Source organism: Malus domestica, chromosome 03 (genome assembly GCF_042453785.1).
Source record: "Malus domestica chromosome 03, GDT2T_hap1".
Taxonomy (NCBI): domain Eukaryota; kingdom Viridiplantae; phylum Streptophyta; class Magnoliopsida; order Rosales; family Rosaceae; genus Malus; species Malus domestica.
The window spans coordinates 3,628,144-3,653,219 of record NC_091663.1 but is presented as its reverse complement, the minus strand read 5'-3'; the positions used below and the strand labels follow the sequence as shown (position 1 = coordinate 3,653,219).

The 25,076-nt window shown below is 36.0% G+C and overlaps 2 protein-coding genes across 8 annotated transcripts; one reads left to right on the top strand and one right to left on the bottom strand.

Annotated features, from left to right (window-relative positions):
* Positions 1 to 1,684: 1,684 nt before the first annotated feature.
* Positions 1,685 to 4,725, bottom strand: LOC103417731 (CBS domain-containing protein CBSX3, mitochondrial-like). Of its 7 annotated transcripts, none has more exons than XM_008355890.4 (7): positions 4,587 to 4,725; positions 3,859 to 3,902; positions 3,337 to 3,609; positions 3,153 to 3,234; positions 2,498 to 2,571; positions 2,297 to 2,357; positions 1,685 to 2,182 (listed from the first exon to the last, which is right to left on the bottom strand). In XM_008355890.4, exons 3-7 carry the CDS (start codon positions 3,598 to 3,600, stop codon positions 2,040 to 2,042), a joined length of 624 nt encoding a protein of 207 aa, XP_008354112.1. In that variant the 5' UTR covers positions 3,601 to 3,609; positions 3,859 to 3,902; positions 4,587 to 4,725; the 3' UTR covers positions 1,685 to 2,039. The 7 variants fall into 7 exon arrangements, with proteins under 7 accessions (XP_008354112.1, XP_008354121.1, XP_028955364.1 ...); XM_008355899.4 differs by having other exon boundaries at positions 3,337 to 3,605; positions 4,587 to 4,705; XM_029099531.2 differs by having other exon boundaries at positions 3,739 to 3,902; positions 4,587 to 4,694.
* A 4,022-nt stretch (positions 4,726 to 8,747) lies between these two features.
* LOC103417757 (probable protein phosphatase 2C 6) lies at positions 8,748 to 13,070 on the top strand. Its single transcript, XM_008355920.4, has 5 exons — positions 8,748 to 9,324; positions 10,167 to 10,556; positions 11,621 to 11,738; positions 11,836 to 12,059; positions 12,136 to 13,070. Exons 1-5 carry the CDS (start codon positions 9,043 to 9,045, stop codon positions 12,748 to 12,750), a joined length of 1,629 nt encoding a protein of 542 aa, XP_008354142.3. The 5' UTR covers positions 8,748 to 9,042; the 3' UTR covers positions 12,751 to 13,070.
* The last annotated feature ends 12,006 nt before the right edge of the window (positions 13,071 to 25,076 follow it).

Below are 25,076 nucleotides of genomic sequence, written 5' to 3'. Positions count from 1 at the left end.
AAGTGAGCCCCACGTCGCCATGCCATATTTCATGTGAAAAATGATTATTAAATTGTTACTCAAAAACATATATTAAGTTTTTCATTTTGAAATAAGAATGTCTAAGGATGATTGCTCCAACACATACTTCTACTGTCATCAATTAGTGCGGATGAGTTTAATTATGCATTAACAATTAGCAATCACTACTACTTGCGTGAACGACTGTAACTAGCAACCTTCGTTTACAAAATAAAATTCATTTTCGGTAATTTCATGAGAAAACTTAATTCTTTTAAGCCATTTATAAGCTTAACATTTTACATGAGTAAATGTTACTCCAAGCTTTTACTCACTCACGAGTCGCGTGAATAGATTCACATGTAAAGGTAATGGATCACGTGATTAAAGTAACATAAGGTTTCCCTTCATGTGAAAAAATTAAAGTAAAAACTAAAATTTAAAGTGATCCACGTGATTAAAGGAACATAAGGTTCCCCTTCATGTGAAAAAATTAAAGTAGAAACTAAGAGCCATGTTTGGTATTCTACTTGAATCCAACTTTTTAAAGTCGAAAATAATTTTCAAGTTTTAGGCCTTGAAAACTTGTTTTGTGTGATTATTTTAAAAAACTGAATTTAAGACTAACTCAAAAATATATTATATTCTCTAAAAATACAAAAACTATGTTTTTAGAGTTTTTTAAACTTAAACTTACTCATTTCTTTTCTCTCCCTCCCTCCTCCTCTCTCACTCCAAATCTCTCTCTCTTTCTCTCGTTTCTTCTTTCTCTCTCCCCTTTCTCTTTCTTTTTTTTTTTTACTTTTTTCATCTCACTTCCAATCCATTTGGTTCTTTCTCTCTCTCATCTTCCTCTCTCGGATCCTCTCACTTATTTCTCTTTCCTCCAATCATCTATTACTTTATTTCCTCGTTTCTCCTCTTTTTCTCTTGACCTCCTCTTTTTCTCTTGACCTCCTCTTTTTGGATCTCTTTGTCCAGTTTAAGTTGTAAGATATAAAATTTTTAAATCGCACACCAAACAAGTTTTTGAGTTTAGAAAATTGTTTTCAAGAGAAATTCTTAAGAAATGTTTTGAAAAATTATAAAAAATTTCAAATAGAATACCAAAAAAAAAAGGTCGTACCCAGTGCACAAGGCTCCCGCTTTACGCAGGGTCTGGGAGAGGTGAATGTCGGCTAGCCTTACCCCCATTTATGGAGAGGCTGCTCCCAAAAAGGTCGTACCTAGTGCACAAGGCTCCCGCTTTACGCAGGGTCTGGGAGAGGTGAATGTCGGCTAGCCTTACCCCCATTTATGGAGAGGCTGCTCCCAAGTCTCGAACCCGAGACCTACCGCTCATGGGCGAAGGCACTTGCCATCGCACCAAGTCTCAAATAGAATACCAAACAAGCCATAAAATTTAAAGTCTTTTCCAATGATTGAAAACATTTTTTTTTTTTTGTGAAAATGCTTTGAGTTCAAGATTCACTTACATTTTTACTAAGAATTAGTTTCAAAAGCACTCTCATAAAAAACATTTTCAATCATTTTAAAAACACTTCAAACGAGTATATTTGAACACTAGCTTGATTTGCATGCTTAAACACCAAACGAGATTCAAGATTATGGTTTCGACATAAACGTGTGCGATGCAAAATACAAGGTACGCACGCACTACCATCGACTGGAGAAAGAAAGACGATTTAAGCAAAACATAACATTGCTTATTGTTAAGTACTTGATAGTCCCCACAGGTTTGTAATTAGACAGTAACTGGAAGTACAGAACCAAACAACAACCGGAGGTGCACAAACGAACACACGATATATACAGGCACTCGAGCGAGGGTTATTACTGTCTGTCGAACAACCGGAGGTGCACAAACGAACACACGATATATACAGGCACTCGAGCGAGGGTTATTACTGTTTGTCGAACAACCGGAGGTGCACAAACGAACACACGATATATACAGGCACTCGAGCGAGGGTTATTACTGTTTGTCATTCCGGCATGTCAACTAAAGCAGCGTCTCACTTCTTCGTCATCATCATTATCTAGTAACCACCTTGAATAAAAGCATTCAAGCGGTTTAGCTCCTCCCGGTGCTCACTCACCACAGCACGAACCACGTCACCAATGGACACCATTCCAACCATTTTCCCGTTGTCCATTACTGGAATGTGCCTGATTCGGTTATCTACGCATAATACACACCAATTTCAAGTTTGAAACAGCTTCCTTGCATGGAAGGAAAATATAACGTAAAGGAACATTAAGTTAGAAAGTTCTGTCAAGAAGCAGAAGATAATACCTGTCATGAGTTGCATTGCCCACAAAACTTTGGTGTCAGGGGTGACAGTGATAAGCTTGTTCTGCAGGCACCGCGTTTTTTACATTTTCAATCAGATGTTAAACATTCATGAAACTTCAACAAATGTAAAGGGATGTAAATCCTAGTAAGATTACAAGGTTTCCTGTAAAAGGAGTACGAATTGGGTATAACAAGTTATACCTCCTCAGTCATGATATCCCCAACTTTTGTTGACTTGGATGATCTTCCCTGAACTATGATCTTCCTGAGATAATCTGAAAATTATCCGCCAAACAGATATACAATTAATTATGGAGAACCCAAATGTACCTTCCGATCATTGTTAGTGCAACGCATATCATGTAATCAAAATTATAGACAGTCATTATCCCTTCAAACTTTCCCAAATGTTTGCCCAACTATTTGTGCTCACCAAATTTACCATTCCATTTTAGCTTATTGTTCAGCAACAAGTGCATGCATGAGCTCATTCAGTCTGCCCGGTGCCTTTCTTCAACCTTCTAACTTATGAATTTGTTCCTATTTTCAAGAGTAAAGCTCGATACCAATTGTATAATAGATTAATAATGAATTTCTATTGGTGTTATCCTTACTCAAAGTGATCTAGACCATTGTTTCCAAAAATAATTCTCAGAAAAACGAAATTGAATCTAAACAAGCTTCCCTAGGGAGCTGCTGAAACATTTGAAATTGAAATGCATAAATTTCTCACAGCTGGCATGTTCCCCTAACAAATTTCAGGCAAGAATAATCCAGCTCCCAATACAAAGACCATTCACATCATGATCTCAAACAAGTGCGGCACGGTATAAATCAGTATATTACATAAGCCTACCTCTCTCTGTTATGATTCCTGCGGGAGATTTTTGCTCTCCGGATTTCACAACAACTAAGGCTCCAACATTGTGCTGGATCATCTGCAAGGGAATTTTTAATTATTTATGACTTAAATCCTTCATTCCAAAGATTGTAAAATCATTGCACGAACACGAACTTTCATAAAGCTCGAATATGCTTACCGACTTAACAGCATCATAAACAGAGTCATCGGTTGTGCACCAGAGCCAGGAACCATCAGCACCTTTACCTTTTGCATTCAAGACATCTGCAATTCTGGTGCTTTCAAAACCCTGCTCTTCTATGTGGGCATTGGCAGGCGTAGCAGACTCAAAACGTGAAAACGCAACAGGCTGGAGCAGGGGATTCACAAGACGGATGTGTCTCAAAACTCCATTTTTCACAATGCTTCCGTGTGATGTAAAAGTTTTGAGTACTCCTTGCATTTTACCTGTCTGAAGAGACAGGTTACATTCATAAATAACATAACATTAATTTGCCACAACGGATGAATGATTTTCGTCATAATGAAGTACTCTATTTAATTAGTATCAATCAGCATAGTATTTGGTTCGTTCAATCACCTTACTTTCTCAGCTTTGCATTGTAAATTCGTAATACATAAAACACTTAGGATCTCATACTCCCATGATATAGCTAAGACTTCATGAACTAAATATTCAAGGAAAATTATAATAACATACGGTAGTTTCTTGGAAGCCAAACACACCACAAATGGAACTGCGTCCTGCAACATAAACCAAAATAAGCACTTTTCAAATTACTTATTTATTAAGCACTTTTGAGTTTCAAGGGTGTAGGTGTAGTAGTCAATCTAAAGTCTAGAATTTGATGAATTTGGTTAGAAGTAAGCTTTACTTTTAAAAACATATTTCTAAAACTCCCAAAGAACTCAATTTAATCAATACTTTCTTCTTTCAATAGAAAGACTTGACTAAGTCAAAATCTTCACAAAGTGCTTTTGACAAACTGATAAAAGAGAGATCCAAAATTGTCCCTCTCCAAATTAATAAATGAATAAATCCCATGATAGAAGTTTCCCCTATAAATTACCAGCTAGCAGTACAAAGTGCCCAAGAGTTCACACACACACACACACACACACACACACACATATATATATTATGATTATGTATATATCAAATACACACTTGATTCGATCAGATGAAGTCGCTCACTTCAGAACCCAAAATTTAATTTCCTTCAAAAAATATGAAGAATGAAAAGAAACTTGAAATCTTTTGATATATCACAGTAAAGTTTCAATCTTTACTGAATGAAAAGAACTTCAGAAATGATCAATCAATGATTTATTTCAGCCATGGAAGTTGCAGATGAGATTTGGTAAGCTAGCAAAAGATTGAAGAAGAAGAAGAAGAAGAAGAAGGTGGAGTTAGAGAGAGAAAATTACCAAAGAGGAGAATGAGAGAGAGAAGGGCAGCTGCAAATTTTCTTCGGGCTTTCAGATAGAGATGGAGACCCGTCTCAAAACCTAGTCTTTTGACTTCTTATGCCACCTGAAGCTGCACAGGCATAGAGTACTGGGTACTGGGTACTGGGTACTTTAACGGCGTTTTTAATGGATAAATTAAACCGTTAGGTTACGTGGATCTCTCTGACACGCGTCTGAAAAGGCGCGAATCTGAAATCATCTAACGGTGCTTTTTTTTTTGGGCGAAACTAACGGTTACTGTCTTTTTTTAAATTCTTTTTTTTTTTTACTTTTTATTTTAAACGATCTTATCTAAACTAAATGAGAGAGCAGTTTAATTTGACAATGGATTGCAATAATGTGATTGGTCTCTAGCGAAAAATTGAACCAAAGACTTTTTACTTATGAGTGAAAAAAAAAATCACGAAATTATAGTACTAAGTGACTTTTTACAATTATTTGTTTTTGTTTTTTTAACCAAAAGATGGTTCTCACTTTACTAAAGTCAAGAAATTCGCATTTTAATATCCTTAACAAGTATCATGAAATCTACACGTTGCTATCCTGCGTTGTTTCATCTCACTTTCATTTCTAAAATTACATTTTCTCACAAGTATATACTTCTCTTAGCCCTTCCGTTAAATGCGTTGTTAACTGATGACGTGACATGCTACGCCCATCAAATTTACAGACTTGACAAACAAAATAATATTAAAAATTAATTCGTTAATGAAAAATTAAAACAAAGAATAATGCTCTCCCTTCCCTCTTCGACTCTGCAATGCTCACGAGCCGTTGGCTGCCTCACCTCCATCAACAGATGCATAAACCACCATTATCGCCGCTGACAAGCCTCCTCTCTCTATTTTGTCTCTTCAACCTCGTCAACGAAAAAAGAAAATATATTATCCAAATTGGTTTCTAGTGGTCGACTGTTTGAATCGAAGAATCATATTGATTTGATTTGTCAACTACGATTTAATTTTGTATTATTTTCGATTCCATCTCAATTCGATCGATTCAATTCGATTTCTTGACCAATAATTACTACAAGTTGAAGGAATCAATGTTTATTCTCGCCGACGACGAGTCGACAACCATGAAACCTAATCTGGTGTGGGGGTGTGAAGATAGATAGAGATGGAGGTTGATTTTTGGGACTTTGCTATTGGAGGTGGGATATTAACATCTTTCTTTTCTTTTTTTTGAAAAAAAAAATTTAATTTTTAAAATTGTTTCGTATGTTCTCGTGGGACCCACAATGTCATGTCACCAGTTAACAAGAATTTGACGAAAAATCTAACAGAAGTATGAATTTACAAAAAAAAAAACTCCAGGTATGAAAGTGTAACAAAAAAAATTAAAGGTAGCAGAGTGCAAATTTTACAGTATTTAAAAGTAGTAAAGTGAGAATGGTAATGGAATAAAATACATTGATTCTTTTACTAGTTCTCACTATCAACCAAACAATGGAATCGATTACATTCCCTTTCTTATTCACATTGATTTTATTCCACTCCAACTACCAAACAAACCACCTTTGCACAAATGAAACCAAAACCTAGATGAAGTGCAAGGGCAACGCTTTTTTTTTTTGGGAGAAACAAGGGCAATGCTTTAGTGTATTTCATGTAGCTACTATTTGTCTCCATGCGTTGTGCTTGTATGGTAGAGACTGGGGATGCTCTATAGAATTTGCCAGCTCGTAAGTACGTGCAATTGTATCTGTACCAAGCATAAAATATTACTCTACACAAGCACGTGGACAACACGTATTGGATGACGTGAGATCTTGTGTAACTGTAGGACTTCATGCATTGGCTTAACATGTGGGCCAACTTACGGTTTGATACCATGCATAAGCTGAGATTTTCCCATAAAAGCAATTGACAATTACTTTTTATAAGCCCTTCAAAGTGTGTCTGGCAAACAGGTCGTGTTTGTCGTATTCGTGTCGTACTTGTTATCTTAACGAGTCGTGTTATGTCAAACATGTTACCTTAAAGGGTTCTTAACAACTGACGTAATAATGACCTAATTTGTTAACTAGTTGCGTCGTTTCGTGTCGGGTTGACAGTCATGCAAGAAATTGTCATGCCTAATATCTATATCTGGCAAACGATATCGGATTCTTAACGGATGACCTGATAACGACCAAACTCATTAACAGATTCTTAACTGGTTACAAGATAATGACCCGACTCATTAATAAATTGACCCGAAACCCATTATTTTTTGTATCGTTTCATGTCGAATTAATGGATCATTTAAGAAATTGCGAGCCCTATTTACAAGGTGTGTTCCACCACCCCATGTAAAACTTTATTCTTCACATTGTCACAACGGTTACATACAACTCACTTATGTGTCTTTTATCACGTAATTTTGTTACTTGAGTAATAATTTACTTGCTTTATACATTTTGTTATCTCCCTTATTACATGATCAAAGTCTCGAGAAAAGACTGCAAGTTCCTGTCCGGCATCTAGCTGCCTTCATTGTCAAAGTGATTTGCTCCACATAAGCATACGACAAAATCCATGTCCAATGAAACAAAAAGCGTGTCATATTATCAACCCTGACGAGTCACTACCCACTACCAGATTAGACAGTCCATGAAAGTAGAGAGTTTAACTCTTCCGGTTGCGACGGAGATGACTATGCCAAAATGTGGAATCTCAAGGACTTAACTTTGCACAACGACAGTTCAGAGTTCCATATGTCGTTTACAACAAAAGTCAACTAGTTATTTCTTCGATTGCATCGGAGTCGGTGGATTCTTTTTTATCTTGTTATTTTTCTTTAGTTATGCTCATACGCTAATTAGCTAGTAAATTAATATAAAGTTAATCACTCGTTTATAATACTTATGTTTATATGGACCGGTAGTTTTGAAAGCCATCATTAAAAATCATCTTTTGCACCAATTCGTTTGAATCAAAAAGTATTTTGTTACGTATAGTTAGAAGAAATTGAAATACTTTTGGGAGTTTTGATGATCCAAAAATGATGGATTGTTATGACAAATGCACCATCTAATCTCTTTAAAAAAAATATTGTTTTGTTATGTAACTGTGACCACATAGACAAACGAACAAAAAAGTTGTCGATTAACAATAAATTGGTTACGCCGTTAATTAAATGGCTAAAATGAATTTTGAATTTAATAAATTTGGAAATGAGGTATTTGGCACACAAGAAATGATATGATTAAGAATGAGAATATTTAAGATATAGTATGAATGGTCGCAGTTGAAGATAAGATGAGAGAAAATCAGTTAAGGTGGTTTAGAAACTTGCACTGAAGACCTACACATGCTCCGGTTAGAAGTTGCGACTATGAGACAAAGACTCAGAGCAAAAAGGGTAGAGAAAGACCTACAAAACTTGAAAAGAGAGTTTAAGAATATATATAGAGTACTTGAAGTTAACGAAAGACTCGGTGCAAAATCGAAAGCAACAACTTTTTAAAATTCATACAACTGATATCACTTATTGAAACAAAGCTTAATTGTTGTTATTAAAAGAATGAACTTGATCGATAACCTAAACATTAAATGATACGAAACATTAAATTAAATCCCGAAAACGAACCCAAACAAGTGACGGTCTCTTTCAAATTTGCCGCGGGGGTATTAACAATTCAACGGTGTCTTTCTCGTGCATGTCACACGATTCAACCGATTATTAAATGTTAAGCAATGGACCAGTTCAAGTGGTTGAAATATTTATACAAAAACTTTATTTTATTCCCTGCATTTTTTTTGTTCTTCCCAAAGGTGGAAATTAAAGAAATGGAATAAAAGAGACTATCTTTTTGGGCACAAATTAAAAAATGAAACCACTTTGAATTAAAAACAGAAAGAAGGTGGATGAAGATTGAAGAAGGTCAACAAATTATTGCAGATGGGTTATTGTTGTCATGAATATTTATTAAATGTATTAGCTTTTTATTTTATTTTTGAGATTTAAAATGCATAAAAATAATTTTTAAGATTATTCACCGTTAATTATTATAATATTTTAATAAGAAATGTCTATTAGATTGAAGGTTTTTTTAATTAATTCCCTTAAACTGATATTTTTTTAATTCAACGAAGTTTTTTTACATAATAATGAAAATGACATGGACAATTTCAAAGACTATTTTTATCGAATTTATATCTAAGATATCAAAATAAGGGTTGTGATAATTTCAAGAACCATTTTAACTAAACAAAATTAATTATTTATATTAGTATTAATGTTATTAATATCTGTTTTAATTTATTTGAAAATTATATGGCTCTGTGACTCTTGTGACAAAGCGTGCACCTACCCATCGTCCTCCACTGTGCTCCATTTTTTGAATTGAATCTCTGCGACAAAAGAATCTCCGGATCCGATTTGGCGAATTGGGTTTTTTTCCGGAGCACCGCATAAATTCGAATACCAAATGGGTTCGTGTTGTTCGACTCAGAAAAGCTTGGGGCAGAGGAGTGATATGGTGGAGCAGAGCAAAGTGGACTACGCCGACGACGCTTCTCCGAAAGCCAAAGGCGGCTCGAAACGGTGGAAGAGGAAGAAGCCGGGAGCTGACAAAGCGGGTTGCGGAGATTTGGGCCATCAGATTGATATTCCGGGCAGATTGATCGGCAATGGAGGCAGCAAAGTCGCCTGCTTGTATACCCAGCAGGGAAAGAAAGGGACCAATCAGGACGCCATGCTTGTCTGGGAGGTTGGTTTGCTCTTCACTTTCTCTCTCTAACTTTTTACTGCTGTTTTGCTGCTTTATCATCAGCTGTGACCACATGTTTGACCGTGATCTGACCCCAATGTCAAAACCCATTTCTGCAAATTTACGGTATTTTTGCAGTTGGGTTTGGAAGATTGAGTAGAAAAATGGACCTTTTTGCAGCTATTTTTTTGGAAAAAAAATCTGTGGAAACTGGAAAATGTGGGTTCATATTTTGGCAGGATGGTATTAATAGTAAAGGGTTTTATGGAAATGGGGGGAAGAAAGATTGGTGGTGTTGCTTCAATTGCACAGTTGCTAGGTCACTTTTTGTTGGTATTGGTACTATTTTATTCAGGGATTACTTTAATTGTGAGTTACATTAGTCTGTTTATAACTGTGTTCACACTTCAGAGCAAAGATTTTGCTAATCCAGTTGAGCTCCTGTACTAATATATTTGACCTTTGTGTGATTTTGGAACGACCCTTGCGAGGAATTTCGGGATGAATGCCCTGCATGTAGGCATACCGTACTCAGTTGCCCTTTTTACGTTCTTTTTAGCTGGTTTTGGGAAGGACCCTTCTTCAATCTTCCATATCTCTGTGAGGCTAAGGAGACGTTTTTTATCAATTAAAAGATAAAGAATATATTTGAAATTTGTTACATTTTACTACATAATGATTTGTCAGTGAAATGTTGATTTCCCCTACGTCATTGAATTAGTATAGTCAAATTACAAAGCTTTTTGGAAGGTTGTTCCTTTATATGAAATGTTCTCTATTTTTTCTCTTGTTCATTTTTTGGGATCAATTTGTGCTGATTTGTTTGCAAGTTTCTGCTGTAGAATTTCGCCACAAGAAGTGATACAACATTTTGTGGGGTGTTTGATGGCCACGGTCCATTTGGTCACGTGGTCGCTAAGAAAGTTCGGGATTCTCTTCCTCTTATACTATGTACTCAGTGGAAAGCTAATTCAAACAGTGATCTGAGCAATCTCGATAAGGCTGAGAATGCGAATGGGAGCTCTAATTTGGAGGAACCTGCGTCGCCAAGCATTGATGATGAATGGTGCGAATCATTGGAGGTTCGGGAAAATGAAAAACTACCCGACATGTATCTCCCACTAAAAAAGTCATTCTTAAAGGCTTTCAAGTTAATGGACAAGGAACTAAAATTGCATCCAACCATCGATTGCTTCTGCAGTGGCACGACTGCTGTTACATTGGTAAAGCAGGTGATTGTTCATGAAACATCCTCAAAGTGTGTGTGCGTGTATTTCTATGCATCATTGTGTATTTGTATGTGACATGGTGTTTGTGTGCTTACATGGGTACGTACTTGTGCTTACATGCATATATGCGTATGTATGTACATATATACATGAATATATGATAGTAAAAAAACTTGGATGGGTACTGTGTTGATGATAACTTAAAGCATCACACCATCCCCTTCTAAAAGGAAAAAAATGTCTGAAAAGTTAGGGGTTGTTTGGTACTCAATTTGAAAGCAATATATAGTTTTTAAAAATGATGAATGTAGCTAAATTACCTAGTAAAAAGTTTCAAAAACAAATATTTGGATCTAAGAAGGATACCAAACGGCCCATAAGTTTTAAGAAGTTTATGTGCTGATGCTTTTTGTCATCAAGGGAAACATCAAGAACTTTGGGAAAAAAAATTTAAATGTTGTTTGTCATTTGAGAGGTCGCACTTGATGCGATGGCAAGTGCCTTCGCCCATGAGCGGTAGGTCTCGGGTTCGAGACTTGAGAGCAGCCTCTCTATAAATGGGGGTAAGGCTAGCCGACATTCACCTCTCCCAGACCCTGCGTAAAGCGGGAGCCTTGTGCACTGGGTACGACCTTTTTGTTGTTTGTCATTTAAACATTAACATTATGATCAACTAAATTGGTAAAATATGTTGGAAAATAAGTTTAAAAATGATTTGTATTTTCATATCATTCATATAAGTGATCATTCTCTAACCAAAGGTTTCTGGAAACTTTGAGATTATACAGTTTTTTTACACAGAATTTTCTTTTTTATTTGTTCATAATCTGTTTTCTTTACTATAATAACAAGAAATCTGATCCTTCGGTAAGTGCTTTTAGTTTTTTATCGTTATTATGAGTCTGTTCTATTCTTCTTTTCTTTGAAATTAATTTATTACGGGAATTCTTATCATAATGGCATTTCTTGGAAGCTGTCCTGGTTGAAGGCTGAACTAGACATTCTCAGTATGATGAAATTTCCTATCACTGTTGAGAAAACTAATCTCGAGGTTTACGGTGTTTTAGGGTCAGAATCTTGTAATTGGAAATGTTGGGGATTCAAGGGCTGTGCTAGCAACGAGAGACCAAGACAACTCTCTGATTGCTGTACAATTGACAGTAGATTTAAAGCCAGATCTTCCTGGTATCTCTCTCACAAATCTCATGTACAAAAGCTGATACCTGACTGCAAAGAAAAATAAAATCCGTTGATGCAAATTTATTGACTCTTCTGTTTTTAGCGGAATCTGCTAGGATCCAGCAATGCAAGGGAAGGGTATTTGCTTTGCAGGATGAGCCAGAGGTTGCTCGTGTATGGTTGCCGAATAATGATTCTCCTGGTTTGGCAATGGCTAGAGCCTTTGGAGATTTCTGTCTGAAGGATTTTGGTTTAATTTCTGTGCCTGATGTTTTCTATCGCCATCTTACTGAAAGAGATGAGTTCATAATTCTTGCCACCGATGGGGTATCTTTCTTCTTTCCTTTTTATATTTTTGGTTTCTTGCGGCCTAAAAGTGCTCAATAAATTGTACATCATACAGGTCTGGGACGTCCTTTCAAACAAGGAGGCTGTTGAAATTGTAGCTTCTGCCCCCGGTCATAAAACAGCAGCCCGGGCTCTAGTGGACTGTGCCGTTAGAGCCTGGAGGCTCAAATACCCTACTTCCAAGAATGATGATTGTGCCGTTGTATGCCTTTTTCTAGAACAGTTGTCTGAAGCTGGTGAGGCTGTGACAGAGAATGATATGATGAAGATTAATGAAGAGACGAAGGTTAATGAAATGATTAAGATTAATGACGAGACAAAGAGTAATAAAGAGACAAATATTAACGGAGAGGCAATGGAGAGGATGGCAATAACAGAAGAGAATACTGATGATTCAGAAAGTGGTAGTTCTCATGCCGTTGTTCTTGAGCATTCGGGTACCATACGAAGCTGCGATGAGATTGTGCCCGTATCTGATTCAACAGAACAAAAGCTTCCAACGAAGTTCGAGGGCCAGTCTAAAAGAAGTTTAGCAGAATGCATTTCAACAAAAGAGGACGAGGACTGGTCAGCCTTGGAAGGTATTACCCGCGTTAACAGTCTGTTAAGCATTCCCAGACTCTTATCCGGTGATAAAAGAGCCGCCAGTTGGAGAAAAAAGTGGCTATGAAACATCGAAAGGATCTCCTCTGGTTTCAATCTCAGCAAAAAAGTTCATAAATGATACCTGTTACACAGCTACATTTCCTTTCTCAAAAGATTCATCGTTCAGATTCACGGTTAGAGAATCGGGCAGTTTCATTTTGCCAGATACAGTGATCACACAGGTATCACACACTTCCTAGATGTATCAGTAAGCCGTCATATGTTAAGCAGCCTCTATTTTTGTTGACTAGTGGCCATGCAGATGTTGTTAGTGATATTGCTTTTTGGAATATGGATGAACAACTATATTGTAGTCTAGTGAAATCGAGCCGTCGTTTTGTTTTATTTTTCACTTTGAAACCTTGTCTACAGATAGCGAACCACAACGCTTTCCTCGTTTGTTTTCGTGATTATTTGTATCCCTATTTTTCTCCTTCATTGGCTCTTTAATCTTTGCCCCTTGTTGCTTCCTTGCATATTTAGACCCAAACCAATACTGGACTATGAAAGTCACCGGAGCATAGTAGAATTTTCACGCTTTTAAATGCACAGCCCAAGAATCAGCTTGTTGATATTCGGCGCATGCCATTCACAGGAGCATAGTAGAATTTTCACGATTTAAAAGAGTTTTCTAGCATGCATTATACACTACATTCATCACAAACATGTTATACGAAGCATAGTAGAATTTTCGAATCAATTAATTATATGTTTCTTTGGGTGAATTCATTAATGCACTTGGAGAGTATTAATTCTATTGAAGCACCTCACCGTCCATATTTGCTGGGGGAATAGGTGCTATTTATTTTGGCTGAAAGATTATTTGGTAGGGTAGGTCAAATGTCGATTGTTGTTGCCATAACTGTTACGGGTTGCATGTGGGATTGGACATTCCAATCCGTACCAAAAATTTCCATCTAGAGTCCGAACATTTCTGAAAAATTTGTATGGCGTATCTATCGATCTGAGAATTTCAACATTCTGATCCAAAATTTCTCAAGCTTAGTATTATAAAAAAAAAATATGCATATTCTTATTTTATCATGTTTAGATATGCTTTATTTAGTATTTTGTATATTTAATCATACTATCATATATTAAAAATGAAGAGTATAACCAAACGTACAATTTTATCTTGTCTAATATGATTTTATGACATACACACACGTAACAGCCAACAAATATAACAAAAATTAAAAAAAAAAGAATGATGGATACATAAAAGTTTGAAAATTTTCAAAATCTTGCAAATTGTAGAATTTATGAATTATGTTCAAAAATTCCAATATAAAACCGATTCCAAAATTTCCGATAACTTCTTATAATCTAAAATTCCGAAATGAAATTAATATTTGATTCTATATTTGAATTGGCACTGAAATGTTTGTTTCCGATCTGATCCGAACCAAATCACCCCTAGTCGAGACATCATTCCTCACCACCCCTTTTTGTAATGGGGGTAGTAAAGGCCTCTCAAATGAAGCAAAGATGCTGATACCGTAATGGATTTAGGTACAATTATGGGTTTTATTCCATGGTCCATCTCCTTTGTGCTGAAGAGAATAATTCACTCATTTGCAATTTTGATTCATACTCTGATGGAATTGGGTGGAGTCATTTAAACTTGAGTAAAACCTACAAATACAACCGATTACAAACTTTCAATCGAGAATAGAACAAGATAAATATTAAAATGACAACGAATCCTATATAAATTAGGGTCAATTTAGTGTACTTTACATTCCATTTTCTGTTAAAAGTTTGAAAACGGTTCATTTGTGTATATTCCATATAAACTTAGCCAAAATAACATATTTATGATAGCTTGACAAAACCCTTTGTGATTTGAAAGGAACTAACAAGAATAACAATAACTTTATATTTTTTTATATTCGGTACAAGTAATTTTTTACTTTAAACTAATCTAAATGGAAAAAATAATTCAAACTCATATATAAAGAAGAACACATTTGCTTTAACCAATGTGGCTACGTCCACATATGCAAATAGAAAAATGCTAAGGTGACTCTCTTAAAACCCAGGAACTAACAAGAGTAACAATAATTTTATATTTTTTTATATTCGGTACAAGTAATTTTTTACTTTACACTAATCTAAACGGAAAAAATAATAATTCAAACTCATATATAAAGAAGAACACATTTGCTCTACCCAATGCGGCTACGTCCACGTATGCAAATAGGAAAAAGCTAAGGTGACTCTCTTAAAAGCAGAACTCTCTGTCACCTCATGTTTTTGGCACAATATTTTATAATGTTGGTACGGGAATTATGCCAAAAACATAAGGTGGTGGGTAGGGGTGGGCACTTGGAACTGAAACACGAACCAAATTAAACCACACCAAATGGTTTGGGTTTGCGGTTTTGAAATGGTTTCGGTTTGAAACCGAACCGCAGTGTAAGAAAACAGTTTGGTTTTGGTTTTGACTTTTGAAAATCTCACCAAAACCGAACCACACCACAAATATTTAAAAGACATTTTATTAAATATCCAAACGAGATGAATATTGTTTATGGTTAAACCAAACTTTAGTATTGGATCTGCAAAATATAATTGCAAGAGTAAAGCTACAAAACAGTCCAATGAAGTGATCAAGTCAAAGTTTAAAACTTACATTTGGGAAGTAACTGCAGAATCCTTATCAACTTAATTTGCCGCATAAGAATGGGGAGCAATGTAATTCTCATTGCCAAAGCTTAAGCAGCAATTACTATCCACCTTGTTAGCGTAGTACTTAGCAACCTTATCTTGGGTTGTTACATATTTGATTTACTCACTTATGTTGTAATTATCAGATTATGATCCCGTTACGACTCTTTGTATAGTTGATAGACATGTATCTATATATACAACAAATGAAGGAATGAAAGATTGTCACTTCCACAAATATATCTCTGCATTAGTTTTCTACGTTCTTGCTGTAAACCTACAGCAGTGTTTCTACATTTGCTGCACTTCTACACACCTAGAAATAGCTTTGCTTGTTGAACTCGTGATTTTCAATTTCCATTTCTAATTTTTCCTTTGATTCTTTGAAACTGCTCAATTGTGAATGTGAATATTTGATAGTTTACATCCAGGAAATGTTTAACAATGTTTGAAATAAGGTTTTAAACTGTATATTTACTAATAGTGTTGAGAAGAGGTGGGGGGGGGGGGAGGGGGGGGAGAGAGAGAGAAAGAGGAAGATAAAGAGATTTTTTTTGCATTTTGTATGTAAATGGTTTGAAACCAAACCATAATCGTTTGAAACCAAACCGTAACCGTTTGAAACCACACAAAACCGAATCAAACGGTTTGGTTTTATTTCGGTTTTAGCTCCAAAACTGCACTTAAAATCGCATCAAACCGAATCATGCCCATCTTTAATAGCGTGAGAATCTATGAAAAGCCCTAATTTAAGATAATCTCCTTAGCATTTCTGATGGAAACAACAATGATTAGTCATCAAGAAAGAGAGAGACAAGGTCTCTGAATGTAGTTGATGATCCATATGTTGGTTTCTGTGACTTTTTTCTTCTTTCTTCTTCGCATCTTTTAAACCTTATGCTCTTTTGTTTTTTCAGTGCTGCCACCTTCGTTTTATCCTTTGTTTATTACTGTTTGTAACTGTGCTCAACAGTGTTAAAGACGGAAGATTCCTCTGCAGGCAGGAGCATGATTGTATGCTATAAACTCATTAATCATGTAAAGGCATGCTCTTGTAACAAACGCACACCCAACACCCCACCCCCTTCCCTGAAGCACAAAGTTGGAATAAAAATTGTACTTGGTATTATAATGCATCATTCTCGTTCTTTTGGTCACTAGATGATTAAATATTTACGATTAATCACCGTTTTATTCGGTAACAAGACTCAAGAATAAAAGAATAGTTGACCAATCGTTGATAATCAAAAGATACTTAGTATTATAATACATCAGTCTCGTTCTTGTAATTACTTGATGACTAAATATTTATGGTTACTCACTATTTTATTGATATCAGGACTCGAGAAGTTACCGATTGTTGTTGATCAAAAGAACATTATAACAAATGAAGGCAAGAGAAATTGTGGATATGTGTGATTTCCACATATATATATATCTGGGAATGAAATTTGGAGAGAAAAAAGCTGCAAATTGTGAAGTATTTTCTCGTCTTGTGCGAGCAGACATAGGATCTTCAGGGCCCCTTAATTCATTTTTTTTCACACTGATTTCCACATAGAGCTAAATAGTGCATACAGGGGTCGGGGGCTAGTGTTTCTATCTTTGGCCTGCATATTAAATACTATTGTTTTCTAGTGATTTGTTTCTAACCTAGATGCCTTTTCACCTCAGCTGGCATATCATGCTGCAAAGCATGATGCAAAGTGAATAATGGTATACTGGTGAAGCCATGAACGAAATAGAATCTTTTTATTGACTACTTGATATGATATTTCACCTGTGAGTGACTGATCAAAGTGTATTTTTATTTAATTTGTCCTTGTGATTTATAGTTTGACAACATACATAATATTTAGATCACTATAGTATATAGCCTTATCCATGCATAATATGTATTTTTATTTGATGTGTCGTTATGATTTAAGGGCAGACCTTAAACCCTTCACCACCAAATCACAAATCATATTTAGGGTTTGAATTTTTAGTCGATCACAAATCATAATATGATATTTCACAACTTACGATAAGGGTTTCATCATTTCAGATCTGATGACCACACTCTACCATCTGATCAGTTCTCCGTGCCCGCACCTGATTGCCGCAAACCGAAGCGCTACTTGATTGTTGCAAACCCCACCGCAGTATACTGCTGCAAATCCGCTTCGCTCCTCTGCTGCCAGAATCCGTTGAATCCGCTAAAATCACCATCCCACCCAGATCAATACCCACACTATCATCGCTTTAGCAACATGGCACGAATTCTCCTTTTGAGTTCCGTGCTTGTCACATCATCACTTAGCGGTCAATTTAATAGATTAACTAACGAATGCATGACCTTGCAACTAAAACATAAATTTGTATATGACATTGCAATATATTAAAAATAGGTATGATGATGCAATTAAACCAAACTTGATGGTGCAAAATGTAGTTTACCCTTATTACTTTTACATCATTTTGTATTTGATCAACTTGTAAGTTAACATAAAGACGATATGAATATAAATGTGTAAACTACTGAAACGCACCAGTTACTAGGATATTGTTTCTTTACCAGCGATAATGGGAGAGAAAATCACGCTTATATGAGAAATCACACTTATATCCTCGGGTATAAAAATAAATATTTTTAACCAAGTAGGTTATAAATCTGTTGATACAATTAGATATGTTCTTGTTTGATGTGTAGTTGGGACAATACGCAAGTACGTAAGACAATACGCAAACGTACTGTGATCATTCTTTCTAATTTTCTTTTTATTTAATTTGTTAACATGATTGAGCACTACTGTTATTGCATGCTCAGATTCTGATGATCCATCTAATCTAATGACGACTTAAGTTAGCAGAGCTGCTTAATCTAAAAGAATAAAAGAAGAAAACAGCCATATGTGTACCCACACACGTGCTAGGGTTTGTAGTAGGACCACACAAGGTACATTGGGACAGAAGAGTTGAAAGGATTGCTTGTGTAAATCATCGATCATTTCTGATTCTGTGCCTCCCTGTACATGTTGATACTGCTGACAGAAAATATATATATAGGTGTATATATGGGCTTCCAAGCTCCAGCAAGTAATTTGAGCATTGATTGCATCACCTGTAGGGATGGACTCGACAGAACTTTTTAGCTATGTGGGGGTTTTCTCCTTTTGGCTTGTACAAACTTTGTGTTTTCCTTTTATCTGATGTGAGATATTCTCTTCAATTATTATTATTATTATTATTTTTTTTTTTTTGGAAAACTTCTCTTCAATTATTTTGGATGGTAAATTTTGGATGTTCTCTTCAAATATTTCATTGTTTCCCATTATACTGTTGATTCTTGCATAAATTCACAATCTGTGTGTATGTGGGGTTTTCTCCTTCTGGCTTCTACAATCTTTGTGTTTTCCTTTTATCTTAAGGAAAACTAATGAAAAAGGTTTGAAAGTTCGAGTTTTAACGATAATGACAAAATAAATGGTAAAGTGAATAGTACCATGATTGATTTTTTAGTGTAAAAATGTAGTTTTTCGTTAAAGTGAACAGTACTATGAGCTTTTCGTTAAAGTTTTGTTTATCTTAAGCATGTATATAAAATAGTTCATAGTAGACATCCCTACACCAAAGAGTAGTTGGAGTGGGTGAGACTTTTAAATCTCTCTCTCAATACCTGGTTAAATTTCATATGGTCACTCGTTGGGGAGAAAGAGATATGGAACAAGATCAGTTCGTGGTGTTTGGGGCCGGAAAGTCCAGTGATGGTGAACTCGTTTAGTGGAAGTATCTCTCGTTAAGGCTAAAAAATTCCTAGGGGCAATATGTTAAAACTGTCCCACATCGGTGGGGTGAAGAAAATCAAAGGGATTTAAATAGTATTACCCTACTCTAACTAACACCGAGGCCTTTTGTGGTAAAACCCCACACCTGACGGATTGGGCAGGTGGTTAAGTTGAGGACAATATCGATGTCGTTAGAGCGGGATGGGCCCGGCGATCCAAAAATTCCAACATGGTATCAGAGCCTACGGTTGCGGGCCCGTGCAAGCCAACGAGCTTGTGTGCAAGCCAATGAGCTTGTCACCATCCAGAAGGAAACAAGTCTGAGCTCTTAATAAAGAGACGACCGTTGAGTTCCAATTGAAAACAAGTGGGCCCAACTTGAGCCGACCTCTGAGTTTCAATTACCGATGTGGATCTCCATGTGTGAACCACTAAATGAGGTTACACGTGAGGCGAGCTTGTGTGCAAGCCAATGAGCTTGTCACCATCCGGAAGGAAACAAGTCTGAGCTTTTAATAAAGAGACGACCGTTGAGTTCCAATTGAAAACAAGTGGGCCCAACTTGAGCCGACCTCTGAGTTTCAATTACCGATGTGGATCTCCATGTGTGAACCACTAAATGAGGTTACACGTGAGGGGGAATGTTAAAACTGTCCCACATCGGTGGGGTGAAGAAAACCAAAGGGGTTTAAATAGTATTACCCCACTCTAACTAACATCGAGACCTTTTGTGGTAAAACCTCACACCTGACGAATTGGGCAGGTGATTAAGTTGGGGACAATATCGGTGTCGTTAGAGCGGGCCGGGCCCGACGATCCAAAAATTCCAACACAATACTCACACGAAACAAGTCTGAGTTTCAATTACCGATGTGGATCTCCACGTGTGAACCACTAAATGAGGTTACACGTGAGGGGGAGTGTTAAAACTGTCCCACATCGGTGGGGTGAAGAAAACCAAAGGGGTTTAAATAGTATTACCCCACTCTAACTAACACCGAGGCCTTTTGTGGTAAAACTTCACACCTGATGAATTGGGCAGGTGATTAAGTTAAGGACAATATCAGTGTCGTTAGAGCGGGCCGGGCCCGGCAATCCAAAAATTCCAATACAATACTCAGATATTAGCATATCTGCATATCCATTAATTTCTTCAATCTAAAAAGATAACTTACTAGTGCGGTTTAGTAAAGATGTTAAATTTTGAGAATGTTATCTATAGGTGTTCAGTAACGTAAGATGCGTATATCTTAGCAAGGCTTTGATTACGACACATTGGTCATTCCGATTCTCACGTAAACATTCCTGTACATAAATCTAAAAGAACACTGCCAAGTGCCAACTATACTTTGAGCCTTAAAATTCTTTAACCCTAACATTAAAAAGAGGATGCCATTTCATTCTGTTGACCTGTCTATCAAGATCTTTTTATCCACATGTGTGTGAGTGTGTGTGTGTGTTTAATAGTATATATTTACTATTTACAAAGTGAATAATATTGAAAAGTGAAAAGGCAGCCACAACCACATCTATCCACATGGGGCATGCATGATGATGCCGAAGACCCAGCGAATCCAACAAAGAGAGACAAACAAGGAAAACACAGGTGTCAGCGATGAGCGAAGATCAGAGGGTTTAGCCAACGCTGGTGACATGTGCAGCAAGGGCAAAGCATGAAAAAGCAATAATATTATTCCACATTTAAGGCTTTGCGTGTAATCTTTGTTGTTTGTTGTTGTTGAAATTACAGAAAGGGGATCGATGCAGAAGAAATAAAAACAGTAACAAATATACAGAGAAGGGTTTTCTCTTTTTTTTTTTTCTTCTATCTTTTCCTCCATTTCTATTTGAACGCTCAAGCCACATCAACATCTTATATTTTTTTTTCGTATTCTTTCCTTCCTTTCTATTTGAACGGTTAAGCCATATCAACATCTTATATTAATTTTTCGTAAAGAGAGAAATATAAAATAAAGAGTGTGAAAGAAGGAGATGGAAGGGAATAGAAATAAGAAGGGATAATTCTAGTCCCAAATATACGGCTATCCATCCATTTATTTTGCCCTAAAATTCCATTTCCCACCTCTCCTCTTATTTTTAAGTACTTACATGACATAAATATTATAATCGTGACGTTTCATACTAATTATATAATATTATGGGTAAATTTATCTTTATTAGTTGACACGAAATAACACAATAATTGCATATTCCTTGTGCCATGCAAGGTTCTATCCTCCTTCCTCCGACTTTCTACTTCATTCATTACTGCTGGCTGATGCTTTTTCCTTTTGTTTCCTCTGCTGAATTAAATTTCTAGCTCTTTCATATCGCAATTGGCCTGCAGAACCGGTACCCATTATTATGCATTTGCACTATTGATTTCACATACAACTGCAGTATTTACTTGCAGCAACAGGATCAACAGTCTTTCTCTTGTACTTGTGTAATTAATTTTCTTTTTATTCTGAATCAATTTTAAGTCGCATGTAATAACTTTGAAACAAATATGTCCAGAAAACACCTTGTTCTTGAATCTCCTGCATCTCCATTTCGGTTTGTTTATTATAAGTTATTAGTAGTACCAGCAGAGATGAATTATTCTTATGGCTCGTTTTAGAATAATGGTAGTAGGGTGTATATAAGCGACTAGCTAGTTGAACACCAACCTTCGTTTAATTTTCACAACAGTCGTCAAATATAGAATTTATTGTGCACACCCAGATGGCCTAGCTAATTATTAGGTCAATCCCGGCATATAGGGCATAGAGATTATATTGATATTAGCGTATCTCCAGAAGAGTGTTAGAATTTTTTTTATTTAAAAGTGTCATTTACTAACCCATTTGGCATTTTTATGCTAATTTTTAAATTTGTCACTCCAATTGATCATTTGTTCAAAAAATAAAAATAAAAAATAAAAAAAATTTGTCACTCCAATCCACTCTTCAACCAATTCTTCAAATTTTATCTTTCACCTTCAAATATTAACATCTTAACTTCATCTTGGAGTTCAAATTTTATTTCCAAACTCTTTATTAAACAAATACTTTTGAATATAATATATTATGGGAGTCAATTTGCTAACTTGAAGAAGTAACAACTGACCTTGTATTGCTAGTTGCTAACTCGGTTAGTGATATGGTTTTCCTACATGGAATAATCTAACTTTGTTAAGCAATGGCTACCCCTTAGATATGCTCTTTAGCATGTCACATCACACAATTACGTGATACTATTAATCTTCAAACTATTATAACACGGACATATCAATAAATAACAATAACATATATACGTGGTGTGATAGACAAACTCTAAAGTTTACCCTATTGTTCCAGTCCTTTTGGCCACAGCATTTATAGAGTTGATTTTTGAGTAAACGGAGGAGGGTAAGAAATAAGAAGTAAAGATATTTTGCAAGTCTTTCGTACAAACACACTGACATTTCTTGTGGTGGTGCGTGGGGCTGAACTAGCTACGTTAAAGAAAAAAGTATATATGAGATAGTATTTTCTGTTTTGACAAGCCTTCAAGTGTTTTTCCATCCAAGAAATTAACACTTTGGGAAATATGCATAGATCTAATGTGGAAACACACTTGATTGAAACCACTAAAAGTAAGAGAAATAGAAGGAGATCGAGAGAAGAGGCTTTTTCTTTTGTGTCTCCCCTTGAATCCTGGTGAAGCCATCTCCTGTTTAGGCTGCTATTGAAATTTTAATTATTTTTTTTCAAGATGCCAATCGTGCAATTGATCACGCTGCATGCATATCTATTTCCAGGGGTCCACCAAGTATTACCAGGTGAAAATGCACAAACTGGAATCAATTAAAAACACTTTTCTTTTCCTTTTCTTGCAAGAGTTATGTAAGTTTGGAATGCCAAAGGAACATTTCCAAGATGCTGGCAAGGTTTCATCAACTTATGGAAATTATATATAACAAATTAATCTCTAGCTAGCTATCTTGCCAAGGACTGTTGTTGACGATCCATTCCCTATATGAAAAATGAAGTATTAGTATATGTCCTATATCAATGGGTAAGTCTATAGTAACAATAAGAATATCATTCTGTATTTTAACAGTAAGCTTATCAATATGATTATAATTTTGACAATTATATATAATCTTACTATTGACAGTTGAAGATAAAGCTTGAGAGCGAAGAAGAAGAAGAGAGAGCAACTGATTCTTTTGATTGAATGTATTACAACCTTGTTTTACAGTAAAGGCTGCCAATTCCTTATATAGCCAAACCATTACATGTCACAATTACTACAATACCCTTCTAACAACCACAACTAACCACAACTATATTAACAAACTATTTCACTAAAACAATGCCAAGTGTCATTACAATTATATCAATTATTACTCCCCCCTCAAACTGAGCTTGGAGTAACCAAGTGAAGTTTGAATTAACCATGTTCCTGAAGCTGTTCTGAAATGCCAAGGCCAAGATTTCTGCAATGCCTTAAGAATATTGGACTATGGAACCCTTTTGTAAATACATCCGCAACTTGATCCCTGGTAGGTATATATTGAACAACAAGATCTCCTCTTTGCACTTTCTCTCGAACAAAATGATAATCAATATCAAGGTGTTTGATCTTAGAGTGAAAAACTAGATTAGAGCTTAAAGCTGAGGCACTCAAATTGTCGCAGTGTAACACTGGAGGAACTGAAAGTACCTGATTCATGTCTTGAAACAAAGACTGAATCCAGAATAGACCAGCAACAAAGTGTGTTAAGGCTTTATACTCAGCCTCTATAGAACCACGTGAAACTATAGATTGCTATGAGATAGGATTACATGCCAAGTAAATCACAAAATCGGTAATCGACCTTCAAGTATTAATATTCGCAGCACAATCCGAGTTAGAATAGGCCGTAAGATTGAACTCTGAACTCTTTTTATAATGTTAGCCACAGTCAAGTGTGCCTTTCAAGTATTGTAAGTTGCGTTTGACAAGATGCATATGAAGATCAGTTGGAAATGTCATGAATTGGCACACCATGTCGACAACATGTGCAATATCAGGCCTAGTAAAGGTCAGATATTGAAGAGCCCCCACCAAGCTTCTATAATGGCTAGAATCCGATAGTGGAATACCCTATTTCTCAAATAGCTATGTATGAGGCTTGAATGGTGTGGATGTGGGCTTATAAGTCTCCATTCATTCTTTCTTCAATAAATCTTTTGCATATTTAGACTGATTGATAACCAGTGAACCATCTTCTTTGTATTGAATATGTAGACCAAGGAAGAAAGTTAATCTTCCCATGTCTTTGAGATAAAAAAAAACTGCTGCAAGATCTTGTATAACTGCTTGAATTTTTGCAGGACTAGACCCTGTGAGTATCATATCATCAACATAGAATAAGAGGAGAATAATATCACCTTCATCAACCTTCACAAATAGGCTAGTATCAGACAATGAGGTTTTGAATCCCAGAGATGGAAGATAGCTAGTGAACTTCAAATTCCATGCTCTCGGGGCTTGTTTTAGCCTATTGAGAGACTTGACAAGCTTACACACATAATCTGGACAAGAGGAATCCACAAATCCTTGAGGGTGCATCATATAAATTTCTTCCTCAAGATCACCATGTAAAAAGGCGTTTTTAACATCCGATTGTCTCATAAATGGACTGAATGTTTCAGAATAGTCCAATCCTTGTTCTTGTGTGTGGCCTTGTGCAACTAACCTCGCTTTGTATCTTGAAATTGAGCTATCAGGGTTCTTTTTTACTTTGTACACCCATTTGCTTCCAATTATAGTTCTATGAGATGGAGGTGGAACCAAAACCCATGTCCTCTGAGTTTTTAAAGCATTATATTCTTCTTGCATGGCTAATCGCCACTCAGATTTGGTTGATGCAGCTCAAAACATTTTTGGTTCCTCAACTTCTTGT